Below are 14,562 nucleotides of genomic sequence, written 5' to 3' on the forward strand. Positions count from 1 at the left end.
ACTTGCCTCTTCTGCAAAATACGCTTAGGGACAGCGTTGAGGCTCATTATTACGGCCAGGTACTTTCTGATACGGTGCTTTCAGCAGCCCAGCAAATACCAGGAGATCGACTTAGGGCTGACCAGGGATGAATTCATCACCTTGGAGGAGTCTACGGGCACCGCCTGCAAATGTGGCTGGAATAGGGAATCAGGCAGATGACGCTGGGTTTTCATGCTCCAGGGAGTACAAAAGGTACCCGAGCACCTTGAGCTCCAGCGTGCTCAGTGTCTCACCAAGAGTTTTCCGCATCCTAAGACAAATATTGCAGGGAATGACCCTGCAAGAGGAGATGAATCAGCCTTTTTCCATTGTTTTGTTTCCCTATGAAGTCTGAAAAGCCTGAAAATGCTACCCCCTAATGGTAAAACAAGGCGTGGGGGTGCTGTCCTTGAGAATATCGATCCAGATTTTATCCATGGGGCTGGGAGTGGAAGGAAGGGAGGCAAGGTGCTAGCAAGGTGTGCCCCTGAGGGAAAGAGACAGCAGCTCACAGCAGCTTTGCATGAAGAGCTTTGCATTGGTCATGAGAACCAGTTATACGCTAAAATAAAGCCATTTTGTGGAGTTCAACTGGACTTAAACTGGAGTGAAGCACAACCGGGTGGCTCAGCCCCAGTCTTCAATGTGGGAGATGCTTTGAGTCTGGATCCTGCCTGCTCCCTCACCCCAGGATCCCTTCCAGGATCCCCCTGGAGAAGCCGATGGGCACATTGATGCCTTGCTCTTGTGGACCAATAGAATAAAACTGAAATAAGGAGAAAGCAAGGAAAAACAAAGGCAAAAGCTGCCAAAAGGCTTTTAGGATTTGAAAACACATACAGGGCTGTAAACTGGGTTTGAAGGTCCTCTGTGACACATATCTGGAGGGGAGAGATTGCTCATCTCATCCTCCAGGCAGATTCCAGCTCCCCAGACGGTTGAGTGGATGCTGTGGGTGTCTCTGCTGAAGTCAGGACACACACTGATTCTCAAATCTTGTGCTGCTTTTCAAACCTGCCCTTCTCCACTGCTCAGACAGATTCAGAAATCTCCATTTCTCGTGTTTGGGATACCTCAAGACTGTAATAAAAGCCCTGTGCTTCTCCCCACTGCTCCACTGGCATTCCACCCCAGAAACCCAAACCCTGCTCTACAGACCAGACTACAAGGCAAGAGAAGTTCTGCTTCAAACTTGTTTGATCTCAAGCAAAACAATTTTCTTCCTATGTTACTTCCAGATGATCAGGAAGTGAAGATGTTCTCCTTGCATTTCACACAATACCTGAAGCTCAGGTGGGACCTTGGGTGGTCTCATTACAGAAAAGATGCATCAAGAGAGAAGAAGAAGAGCTGAATGCTACAGTAGACCTTGTGCTTTGAAGAGTACTGAAAACTGTGATGGTCCTCCCTTCAACTGGGCTCTACAGCTGCCATTCATTTTCCTCAATACCTTTCGGAGACTCTTTGGCATTCAAAGACATTGAAGTGTCGCACCAGCAGACCCTGATGCAGAAGGTGCACACAGTGGATTTTTCTCCTCCTTGTAAGGAATGAGTGTGGTTCTCCAGTTATCCAAAGAAATTAAAAGTTCTTTCCTTGTGTACCAACAGCCTTTGGGTTTTTCTTAGAACCCCAGCCTGGTTTGTGTTGGAAAGGACCTTAAAGCTCATCCGGTTCTAGCCCCTGCAATGGGCAGGGACAACTTCCACTAGAGCAGCTTGCTCAAAGTCCCATCCAACCTGACCTATCCAACCTTCTTCTGCTCAGTGCAAGCCTTGGGAGTAGAAACTCCAAGGTACAGTCAAGTACTAGCAGTATTCTTTATTCTACAAGTGCTACACCCTGGACACATGGCACCTCCTGACACCAATCCAACCTCATGTGCTACTCATTGCCATGCCCAAGCCTACCTGAAGTAGCACCGAGAATGCTTGTTGTGAGTAAGTTTAATGTATAATAAGGGTTAATACTAAAGGGAGCTACATGCCCAATAGTTTTGTGCATCAACAACAACCACCTGGAAGAAAACAACCACTGCCAGACACTGTAATCCTCAACTTATGCAATTTTGCTGCCTATTGGACTCCAGGAACTGTAATCATAGAATCATAGACTCAGAGAATGGTTTGGGTTGGAAGGGACCTTAAAGCTCCTCCAGCTCCAACCCCTGCCATGGGCAGGGACACCTTCCACTGGAGCAGCTTGCTCCAAGCCCCTGTGTCCAACCTGGCCTTGAACACTGCCAGGGATGGGGCAGCCACAGCTTCTCTGGGCACCCTGTGCCAGCGCCTCAGCACCCTCACAGGGAAGAGCTTCTGCCTTATCTCCAACCTGAACTTCTCCTGTTTCAGTTCGAACCCTCACCCCTTGTTCCATCACTACAGTCCCTGATGAAGATCCCTCTCCAGCAGCCTTGTAGCCCCCTTCAGATACCGGAAGGCTCCTGTGGTAACAGCTACAATAATACATAAACTCCATGCTGGCTCCACACTGCAAAAAACACCTCCCTACTCAGACCCAGCATCTGTGAAGCCTCTATGGAAACACACACAAGAGGTGGCCAGTTTCTTCCAGCATCCCAATTTGGGCTCAGCTAGAGCCAGTGATCTCAGGGGCTCTCCCTCAATGTGGTGGCCAGGCCAAGCAACCACCCATGGCACTGGCCGGGCTCAGGATGGGGTATCCCTGTCACCATGCACACTGCACACACCGTCTTGGAATTGGTCAGGTTTGGTTTTTTTGCTAAGTTTTTATTTTAATTCAAGGACTTTGCTTCATACAAAATGTAATTGTAGAAACAACTGCAGAATTCAAAGTTTGGCTGATAAATATTACTCAGGCAGCAAACTAGGCAATCACAGAACCTTATTTTTTCTTCACTTTGTTTTTTCCCCCTTTTTTTTTTTTGGGTAAAGTTCCACTTGTGTTGCATGGTTGGAACTTTCATCATTTTTAACACTGTTTTTTTAAATATAAAGTTTTGCAACAAACCCCCAATTTATATCAAATATAATTAAAAATTAACAACTGATGAATACATTGTATCAAAAAAGTACGAAGATAAACATTTTCCATGCACATACTTTTTTATAGATATGTATATATGTATATATTTTACATGCAAACATTACTTAGTCAAAGTACAGCCACTACGAGACTGGTTTCTGGATGCAGAAAACTGATTGGTGCAATTCAAGTTTGGCAACTCACTATGAGGATTCTTGGGAATATCATGTATGCATTGAAGAGACAGCAGAGAGGCTGTAAAAAAAGGGGGGAAAAGGGTTATGAACAACTGTGGTCAGGCTTGTCTGTCACTGGCATCAACCCCTACAAGGCGGGTGGAGGATTGGACAACTTGACGTTCTTTTTCATGTTCTACCTAAGAATTAGAGTGAGCCAAGGTTTTGGCTGTGCGCTTCCAGATGGTGTGTTAGTGTGGGACTGGGGGTTTGAGTGTCTACAATGGTAAAGGAAGGGGAAAGACAAAGTTATTCCGTATGGAAAGACACCTCTTTTGCTTTCTAGTTTGGGTACAATGTTTGCATGCACTGGCAGAGAGATTGTGGTTTCCCTCTCCTTTACTTCCTGGAGTAAAATAGGAACATTTTCATTAAAATCCCAAATAAAGTGTTTGTGCCTTCATATAAGGAAAATGTATAAAACATTTGGTCACAATCATGCTGAAGCCTGAAACAGGAAAATCCAGCAGATAAAGCTACAGAATGGATGAAGGTCTTTCGGACTGTTCGTGGTTTGGATGTGTTTCTGAACGTGTCATCTTGTTGCATAGCCCTCCGTTTGCAAATCACAGCTGTTACCCACGGCAGCCCTCTGGCTACTGCACTTCCTTTATTCAAAGTGCACACAAATACAGAGACAGAGATATAGACAGGAGTTACCCTTTAGCAGAATCCAGGGATGAGATTAGCCAGAGATTATTATTTAGTAACGGAACAAAACAGAACAGAAAACCACAGAAGGAAACGAAAACAGGTTGAATTTACTCAACAGAAGAGCTACAGATGTGAAGATCCACCCTACAGCAGACTGCTCCCTGCCTGAGGCTGAAACACTTGCTGAGAGCATGAGAGCATTGTGGTAGCATCTCATACCCTCCAACCACCCCAGATACAAAAGGAATCCCCAGGGTCCAGCAGGGTCAACACCCATCCTAAGAAGTTTCACAGTTCCAGGGCTTGATAGATCCTCTGAAAAAAATCATCTGTCCAACCCTCTCCTCTTTTCTATCATTGCTTTTAGTGGTGTGCTCATCTGGCACCTCCCACCTATTCTCCTTCAATGTTTTGTCATCATACTACAGGTCCCTGTGCCCCAGATTAGCCCTACAATGGTTCATCAGACCCACGGACACAAGGTCCTGCCCAGGCTTTTCCACCCTCCCCAGCAGCACATCGTGCTTGCCCCTTTCCCAAGGCTCAAAGTGCAGAAATCCACACGTGCACGAAAGAAAGAAATCATCCAACACAAAAGTCATTGCGGGAACACAGAAATCTCATCCCTGAGAATCAGAGTTAGAGGTTTTGCTTTATATTATTATTATTTTAACCTTCTCTTAACGGGCAATAAACCCAAGACTCTCTCCGGCTGCCCTCAACACAAGTTATGCACCATGGAACATGGCCAGAGCTCTCGCAGCCCGACTGTGACTTGACACACAGTATGAAGGACGCTGCTTCTCCTGCAAGAGAAGAGCTTCTCTGCAGATGCTGTACTTTTCCACCTGCATCTCTCCTGCAGGACCTAAACACTGGTCGATGAGAAAAGGCCGAGTTTGCTGCAGGAACTCCCCTCCCACCCATAAAAGTATAGACAGATATATAAAAAAGAAGAAGAAATAAAAAGGCCAACAAAATCCAAACCGACCCCAAAGCATGTTTGCCTTCCCCACTGTAAGCTTCCAACCTGGTACTGGGATACCCAGCACCATGCCACGGGACCCAGGGGCCCTGCCCTCCCTCCCCTCCTGCTCCTCCCCACGCTCGCCTCGAGGGCTGATGCATCGAAGCGAGAGGTTGCATCGTCGCTGTGAAAGATTTCAAAGGTTAGGCACTTAGTAGTGAACAACTGGAGCATTCGGTAGAAACGGTGGGACCTGGAATGACAATTGGACTAATTCTCTACATAAAGAGTAATTGTTTTTTTCTTTTTTTTTCTTTTTTTCTTTTTTTTTTTACTGTACAATTTACAAAAATGCACACAATGAAAAGTTAAAGTTCTATCTAATAGCTTGATATAAAACCAATAACATTTGCTTCTTCTCAGCCCTAACCTTTTTCCTCTTTTTTTTTTTTTTTTTTGTCTGGGTTTGTCTTTTTTTAGTTGTTTTTTTCTTTTTTTTTTGCTAAATCAAGCTTATATTGTAAACAAGACAAAACAGTGAGGGCGTGTTGCGGTCAACAGGAGAGAGGGACGGAAAGAGAAGTCTCAGCAGCAAGGAAACAGTCCTTACAAAGTAGCTCTCTTGTGGCTTTATCGTGTGTCAGTGTGAAGGAGCCAACGTGGTGAGTGAAGTAAAAGAGATCCACATGGCAGCGGTGTCGGAGCAGAGTCCCGGCTGCCTCAACGCTCGGGCAGCTCTGGAGCATGGCACTGGCTCTGCCGACAAGAATTGCTGTGGCTGAACATCAAGTCCCAATGGACTGTCCTTTGTTCTGGTCTGTGTTTCTCCTCTCCCAGTTTCGTGGGTAGATCTCTTCCTTCTTAGCGGTGAGCGGGATAAACCGCGGATAAGAGCTTTGTTCATGTGTTGTGTCCATTTGCAACTCCCAGACTCTCACCCTGACCAGGGGCAAAAATAGAATGAGAAATCAAGTAAGAAACAGCTCAACAAAAACGAGCGCCAATCTCAGGAAGGATTGGCTGTCTGCTTTTCTGATGTAGAAGGTGAGGACCGCTCTTCTCTTGGCTTCTCCCTTGCGTCGCAGACTTGGCATCTGATGCCTGTCTCTGAACTAGACAAGGCAATAGGGAGGAAAGAAGGGGAGAGAGATGCGCTCCGCACGCTGCCTTCCCCTAAGGAGGGAGCCTTCTGCCTCCATTTGTCTAGTGAAAACCAAAAAGAAAGCCCAAAAAAGAAAAACTAAAGAAAAATTGAGGAGAGAGGCTGCAGGAGTGTCTCCAGACCTGGGGGCAGAGCAGTTCTTGCAATGGGGGCTACCCCATGGGCCGCCTCCTGCCCCGGACACCGCGCGCATCGGAGCGCACAGCCTTCCAGATGATAAAACTCATCAATCTTAAACACACACACTTTGAAGAGTTTTGCCATGCCACTAGCACCAGTCATCCTCATCAGCTTCGTGGTAGTAGCTACGTCCTCTGGTGCCAGTCCCGGGGCCCGTGTTGAGACCCAGCGTGTAATGGTAACCGTTGGGCACCCTGCGGATTTGGTGAGATTGGGAGGTCAAGGAGGAGACGTAAGAAGTCCTTGAGGACCGTCCCGAGTTGGTGGCCACGGCCTCCTCGAAGGTGAGTGTGTCCTCCGGCACCGCATGGTAGGGGCTGTCGGCGTCATCGCGGTGGCCCAGGTAGGGATCGGAGCCGATGCGGGCCACCACCGGCGGCTGCTGGTCCCCCCGCAGCAGCGCGTTGTGCTCGGACAAGCCGCGGCTCAGGCGTCCCGGGGAGAAGGTGGGCAGGACAGGTTGGAAAGTGGTGAAGTGCACGGGCGAGGAGTTAGCGGTCTTGTAAGTGATGCTGGGACGTGGGGTGAGTGGAGTCTGTGGGAGCTGCCTCCGACCCCGGCATGGGGTACTAGCACCAGATGTCGACAGCAAGGGGCTCCCATTAACTGAACCACTGCCCTACATAAAAATTGGAACAAAGCAAAGCAGAAAATAAAAAAGGGAAACACCGGACAAACACAAAGGCAGGCAGGTACAGAACAGAAGGAGAAGCAACAGAAGGGAGAGACGAGTCACAAGAGGAAAGAAAAGCAAAAGAAAAAAGAGAGAGTTTAGACAAGCACAGTCAGGGGGAGGAGGTTCTCGAGAAGTAATTCAACACGAGATGTAAAGAGCTGGAGAACTCTGAGAGAGGTAAGTAGGAACAGAAACGATCAGAGCATCGGTAGGACGCAAACTGGCACACGGCTCTGACAGAAGGGGACAGTGTCCAGAGGGAAGGCACCCACACCACACACGGGCTCGACATGCTCCTTACCTGGACTAGGCTGAAGCAGCTCAAAACCTAGGGATTTATTGTGGTTTGCAAACAGAGTGTAGCAAAACAGCACTTTCGGCTTTTGGGTGGATTTTTGCAGGATTTCCCCCATGAATGCTGATGTTGGGGGTCATTTCTGTGGTTAAAATTGGGTTATGTGGCAGGAGGATTTGGGGACAGGCTATTTTTTTGCTGGCTTGGGAATGAAATGCGTTTCATTAAATAGGCACTTTCTGAACCAACAACAAAAATGCCTTTTGGATGGGCTTTAACTAACAAGTGCCTTAAACAAAAACCACAGAATCGTCATAGAGTCACAGACTGGTTTGGGTTGGAAGAGAATTTAAAGCTCATCCAGTTCTAACCCCTGCCATGGGCAGGGGTAGTAAAAATGTGTTTATGTTCTCCCTTTTAATATTACACGTCTGATTTTTGAGTGGTAGAAGATTCTGGCAGCTTCCTGAGTTACTAACAGGGAAATGTGGGAGTGAGCTAAGCTACAGAAAGTCAAAAAATGTCATGACTGGGGAAGAACAGGCCCTTGTTTTGGCATTTCTGTTTCCATTCTCCCGGGGCAGTACATGAGAAGCCCCGTGAGCACATTTGAAAACCCTCTCAGCCTTTCATGACCTAACATTTTGAGGGCAGACCTTTAATTTGTAAAGAACAGCTTTTCCTCCCTATAGCAATATCAGGTTGTTGGTTGTTGGGCTGTCAGTCAGAGCTTGTTCTGCTCCGCCTGGCTTTGCCAGCATAGATTTCAGGGTGATCCCAGCAGCGCTGGAGGCTCCCAGCCCAGCAGCTGCATGGAGAAGCTACTTGAGCTGATGGTGCCATGAGTATCACAGCATCCCAGCCTGGTTTGTGTTGGAAGAGACCTTAAAGCTCATCCAGTTCCAACCCCTGCCACGGGCAGGGACCCCTTCCACTGGAGCAGCTTGCTCCAAGCCCCTGTGTCCAACCTGGCCTTGAACACTGCCAGGGATGGGGCAGCCACAGCTTCTCTGGGCACCCTGTGCCAGGGCCTCAGCACCCTCAGAGTAAAGAACTTCTTCCTTATATCTAACCTGAACTTCCCCTCTTTGTCATGCCATGTCTATCTGAAGAAGAGGTGATAGATACCCATGTGATCGGAGCAGTGTGGTGTCACTCACTGTAGCCCTGCCCTCTGCAGACATCAGGTAATGATGCAGCTGCTGCTCACGCTGCTGGACCAATGACTCCTGTCTTTCTCAGCCTGGAAACCAAGTCTTTGCCTTTTTATTCTTTCATTTTCACCTTCTCCCTTCTCTGGCTTCCCCACATTTCAGCCCTGCTCTGCTACAGACAAGTATTCCCATCACAGGCACCTGCCACTTGACCAAGCTGCCTCCCACCACCTGCATCCCATGGTGATTGAGATGATGGTGACCACCTGCAGCCTTCCAAAACCCAGGGGAAGATGCCCAGCTTTTTCCAAAGGGCTGAGGTTGAGCACTTCAAAATTGCAATTCTTATGTGAAAAAAACCCAAACAAAAAATAGCAGAACTAAGTTGTCAAAAAATCTGCATTTTTTTCTTTGCAAGGTTTCCAAGCTTCTTTTATCCAGCACCACGGTAAAAAGTACGGTAAGATCTTTATCCAAAGTGTCTAAGAAGATCCTTCCTGCTAAAACATTTTGAAATTCCAAGTAGTTTCATCTCATTTTTAAAAATGCTTTTCCCAGATTCATCCTGAAATGGGATTTCTATTGAACAATTTATCTGTATTGAAAAGGAAACCTGTATCGAAAAGTGAAATAATTCATAGAAGATGGTAACATTTGTATGAGTCAGACTCAAGCATTGTGAGTTGATCCCAAAATGATGAAAAGTTCATGGCTTGGTTTTCTTGTCTCCTTCTTTTGCATTGAAAAAACCTCTGAAGAGCTTCTCTTTGAACCTGCCCTGATTTGGGGCTTGACTCTTGCTGGAATGGGGCCACCTTGTTGGCAGGGTAAAGCTCAAGCCAGCTTCCTCCAGGGACCTGGGGACATGCTGGGTCAGAGCTCCTGGGAAAAGCTGCTTCTCCCAAGGAGAGGGACAGACTAACAAAGAAAATACTCCAGGGGTTTACATGCACCTTGTTATGGAGCTAAAATAACACAGGAAATGAACTGACAGAGCTTCGTGCAGACACTTTATGAAGACAAAAGGTCTTCAGCTCACTGGGACAGAAATGACCTGATGGCTTGGCTGGTATTTTTAATCTGTTTTTCTTTCCAGAGCAAACAGGGATCTACCAGCAGGGATCTATCAGCAGCTCCACTCAAAGCAGGTAACATGTGAGTGGATAAAATGCGTGGACCCCAGACCAACAGGCTTTCTCCTCTCCGCCTTACTAAACCCACACGTGGGACAACGCAGGCTTCACTGGAACAGGTTTATCAAAGGCTGCTGATGCTCTAATGCTGAATGTCTATGAACTACGGAAAGGCTTCAGTTTTTAGATGAAAACATATGTGATATTCAAAGTCCTGAGCATGCAAGAATGGAGAGGCGTCATGCTAAAAATCAGTGGCATTTTCCTGCATCTCAAAGCAGGGGTGAAAATGAAGAAATGGAAATAAAAACTCATCTGAAAATAATCAGATGAAGTCCAGTTGGGGAGTGCAGCAACCAGAGATGGAAAAGACCCCCCCTGGGTGCATCAGAACCAGTCCTGGGTAAAGGTTGAACTTGAAGTTCTTAAATGCCTTTTCTAACTTAGTTGATCCTATGATTCTATCAGACCTTACCCTGATGTCCCATCTCCTCCTGGGTGAGAATGATTGTGCAAAGCACATCCCATTCCCCGTGTCTCCAGTGCTGCATGGCAGCAGCCCTCAGGCGCTCACTACAGCACAGAGCAACTGATGCTGCTGAAGACCTTGCAGGGAGAGAGAAAGGCATGGTACAGCGTAAGGAGACAAAAAGCTGCTTTGTTTTGCAGCTAATGGGACACTATGATGCCTTGTAATTTAAAGCATAGAATGGTTTGAGTTAGAAAGGACCTTAAAGCTCCTCCAGCTCCAACCCCTGCCACGGGCAGGGACACCTTCCACTGGAGCAGCTTGCTCCAAGCCCCTGTGTCCAACCTGGCCTTGAACACTGCCAGGGATGGGGCAGCCACAGCTTTTCTGGGCAAACCCTCCCCTGGGCTCAAACTGATGAACACAGGATTTCCTCCCGCTCCCCAGGTGCTGATGTTGCTCCAGGGCTGACGGCATCACCCACCTCCTCCCCAGACACCCAGCCTGTCACACACCAGCTGCTAACGTAGAGAGATTTTGGAGGGTGGCCAAAGCCTCCCTCCCAGCACAGGTGCTGTCTGTAACCCTGAGATGTTTGTGGGGAGCACCCTTCCACCCAGGTGCTGCCTTCACCTACATTCCTCCTCTCTCTTACTGGGATTTCTCCTCCCAGATGGATGTTAAATAGGTTAAAAGGAACTTTCCCCTCAATTTTCAGGAAATGAACCTGTTCCACAATGCAGCTCTGAAGCCCACGCAACAGCAGTTGGAAAATGCTGCTAATATGAGCAAACCCTGCTGAAATCACAGCTCTGGCTGTCTGCAGTCCCTATACTGCAGTACATTGGCTTGGCCAAGGATTTCTTTGGCAGCCATCAAATGTTTGCGCAAGGGCAGCAGTAGGTGCTGGATTAACGCTGGCAGAGGAACATTCAGCTCAGTTGCCCATGTCCCATAGCACACTACTTGTCTCAGATACACTTTCTCCACCAGTATCAAGAGCTGTCAGTTCTCAGGTCTCCCAGGCTTTGCTGAAACCATGAGCAAGGGTGTTCTTGACAGTGAGATCTCTGCACAATGCCTTGAGTCACTCACTCTGTAGATGGCTTCTGAAGAGCCACCAAGTGACATTTCCATGCCTGTTTTGGATGTGAAGGACCAAGCAAGACCTCAATGGCTTCATCTGCTGCTTCCTGACCTTCCTTCCCCATTCTGTCTCCTATGTTTTAAGCAAAACATGGAAATGCACATACATTCCTGGAAGACCTTAGAGCTCTTTTCCCACCCTGCATCTCCTCACCTGTCTGTGTGGACCTTGCTCTGGCCCTCCATTGGGTGAGGTGGGCCTGCTCTGATCAGCCGACTTGGGCTGAGAACGGTCCCGGCTGCCGTAGCGGTCACAGGAGTAGAAGCGCTGCTTTTCAGAGGAGGAAGAAGAGTGCTGCTTCCTCTCTTGGGACCGTCCGCGCTCCTGCTTCTTTTCCTTGGAAGAAGACTCCCCAGAATGGGCCACTGAAAGAACGTTTGTTCGGGGTCACCAACATGGGAGGAACTCCCAAGTGTGGGGCAGACGGGACCCCAAATCACATTAGATGACTGCTGTGCATCCTAGAGGGAGGAGAACAAGGGACAAATCCTGGTTTGCAAAGCACTTACCAGCTTGTCCATCGGGCAGCTGATGGGGGGACCTGTCCAAGGACTTCTGCTTCTTCTCTTTCCGCCGGTGGCAGCGGTGGTGGTGGTGGTGATGTACTTGCTCCGGCGGCATGCGCTCCAAGGAGTATTCGTAGAGGTGCATGGGGTGAGGACGCTGCGGGGTCAGCGTGGAGACAGAGCGCTTCATGGGGCTTGTGTCCGGGATGGGCTGCAAAGCAGACGGAGGGATATGGAGCAGGGTGAGAGCAGGAGCTGCACCGTGCTCAGCAGCTTGTTTCCCACCATGAGGAGGGTTATACAGTAAGAGAAAGGGGAAGGGAGGGGAAGGAGAAAAATGGTTAATCGTGTATAACTGGGATGGGCAGAAGGACTTGTGCTACATTTGAGGAGCAAATAGGATCTCCATTTGCTGAAAGGGGCTTTACTTTTAGCAGAGTGCCAACCCACCGGGTGCAGAGCGATATGCAGCACTTCACATCAAACACAGCATCACGGGAGGCAGCGATGGACTAGCAGGGGCATAGGGCAGCACAACAGCCAAGCATCTCACAAAGACTAGTTTCACCCAGAGCTGTTTCAGGGCCTCTGGTCACCCCAAAGCAACTCCAAAGAGCAAAGCAAGTGTTGCTGGGCATCAAACAAAGGGAGCAAGCTCAGGAATAAGTGGGCAAGATACAGGGCAAGCCACTGAGGGATTACTTCTATCTCCCTGCAATTGAGAACATCTCCCACCAAACATTTAAACCTTTCTTGTCCCACCATCATTCCTTGAGGCCCATGTGGCTGGAACAAGTGGGATAGCACGTATGTCCTCAAATTCTAACAGGATATTTCCGAAAATGACTATCTGGGTTTGCTATTTCTGTTTTCAAACCATTTGTGGCCAAACATCTGGACCCTAAGCATAATAGCACAGCTTTCCATCGGCATTGCTGGACCCTGTCCCTGTGCCAGTGGCAGCTCCAAACTCTGCTCCCTTCCCTTTAGAATCAAACCTTTACAAAGATGCTCTGCAGAAACCAAGACAAGGGGGCTACAGGGCAGCTGTTCTCACTGTCTTTTCCTTCCCTACCACCTACTCACCAGCTGCGAAGCTCAGAAAAGGAGGACAATTCCCATGTGTCCTCCTCTTTCACTCTGCTGGCCTCTGTGGTGGAGACGGGGCTTCACCCATCCTCTAGAGCCTTCCCTGGGTCTACCCCTTCATCAAAGCTGCGTGGCAGAGGAAGGACCTCAGAGCACAGTGGTCCTGCCTGATGGGGAAGGAGCTCAGAACATCCTCCAGTCCCTCGGCTCTTCCTCTTGTTTGAATTCACCACCCTATACCTCCAACAGCCGCTCTCACAGAACATTTACTCTGTTCGCTGTAACCTTTCCAAAGAGCCCTGTATTATTTTTACTGTCTATGGTATTTTGTTTGCTTATCCCAAAACTCGGATCTCTGCTGTCCTGTGATATTTACACAGTGCAAAGCTGGTTGTTTCACAGCTCTGCTCCTTATTTTGAGTGGAAAGAACTGTTGCAGAGGGATTATCTTGCGGGTAAAGGTGCAGCTGGGGCTGAAATTATGTTTCTGCTCTCTCCCATACTAGGAGTTGCCCAAATGTTGGTGCTTTCCACCAAAAGGTGCAGTGCTAGAGATGGGAAGCTCTTCAGGCAGTGCTGGGGTAGGGGAGCACTGTTGTGCTGCCCTTGTCTCCTCCTGTGGACCTTGGTGTGTAAGCAAGAAGTTACACTGAAGAGCTTCATGATTGTCCTCCCTGCTTGCTGTTGAGCCTGAAGATGGAGGAAGGCAGAGAGGGCTGTAAACTGGATAGTCTGATGGGCAAAAAAGAGACAAGTGAGAATACTTCCCATCAAAAACACTTATCTGAATTTCTGAAATCCATTGGGGGATGGACTAGATGACCTTGGAAGGTCCCTTCCAACCCGAACTGTTCTATGATCTCATATATAGGATCTGCCAGGAAGAAGACAAGAGGCATTTCCCACCCAAAAAAATAGCCAAATTGATAGAAATTAATATTTTCTTTGGACCTGACTCTGTCCTTATTCCAGGGATGGAAGTCCCTCTGCCACTAATGGGAAGTGCAAAGCAATGAATACCCTTTCTATAGAAATATATGTCTTGACCATCTATATCTAGACTCTTGCTATGTTAACAGAGCTCCCCACAAGCCTCGGGAGACTACACCACAACCCTCCAGAGAGTCACTCATTGCTTCCTCATTACCAACCCCATTATTTTCACTTCCAAAATTCCTGTGCAACAAGGCAGAGAGAAACAAATAAATAAGCAAAACAAACTAACTCCCTTTTACAGCGTGCAGCGTGCAACTGTGGATCGAGGGAATGGCAGCAAAGGGAGAAGAGAGAGCGGTTGAGTCGCTGCGACATTGGGCTCCAAATGAGAAGGGGGAAAAAAGTAAAGGGTTAAGGAAGGTTCATTATTTCTTAACAGAAATTGAATAGGATACAACTTATGGAAACTACATACTGCTAGGTAACTCCCCGGTGACCGTGCTTTGCTCCTCTGCAAACAATTCGGACAAGATGAGAGACATTATTTGAAGCAGCCCCACAGTACAGCCAGTGTCAGACATCACGGGAGATGGGCAGCAGACACGATGACGACAAGGGAGGGAGGAGGGCAACAAAGAGGTGAGGTTGGAAGCATAGGAAGGTTTGGGGTTAAAAAGAGGAACATAAAAAGACAGAGGAGTGACAGGCAAACGGAGAGGGAGACATTCAGAAACAGAAAGCATTACAAATAAGAGTTATAGGAAAGTCAAGATTTGGGGACGGGAGCAGAAGCAGCATGTGAGAAGGGAAGGCAGAGGGCATGGAGGGGGAAGACACACACAGAAAGTACATTAGTTATTCAGCTGAAGCTACAACTGCCAAAACATTGTATTATTAAATGAGGTTAGATCTGCTCAGATATTAAAGGCCT

General features: G+C 47.9%; 1 protein-coding gene across 1 annotated transcript in view; it reads right to left on the reverse strand.

The window, feature by feature from the left end:
• Positions 1-6,314: 6,314 nt before the first annotated feature.
• Positions 6,315-14,562, reverse strand: part of LOC308227697 (voltage-dependent N-type calcium channel subunit alpha-1B-like) — a gene marked incomplete at both ends in the record, with an annotated part of 292,188 nt that continues 283,940 nt past the window's right edge. The window contains 4 exons of the mRNA XM_080630487.1: positions 6,315-6,845; positions 11,254-11,465; positions 11,610-11,817; positions 14,107-14,142. Coding sequence (XP_080486613.1) covers positions 6,315-6,845; positions 11,254-11,465; positions 11,610-11,817; positions 14,107-14,142 — 987 coding nt within the window. The remainder of the gene's footprint in view (positions 6,846-11,253; positions 11,466-11,609; positions 11,818-14,106; positions 14,143-14,562) is intronic.

The sequence above is a fragment of the Psittacula echo genome (genome assembly GCF_963264785.1).
Source record: "Psittacula echo genome assembly, chromosome: 16".
NCBI lineage: Eukaryota > Metazoa > Chordata > Aves > Psittaciformes > Psittacidae > Psittacula > Psittacula echo.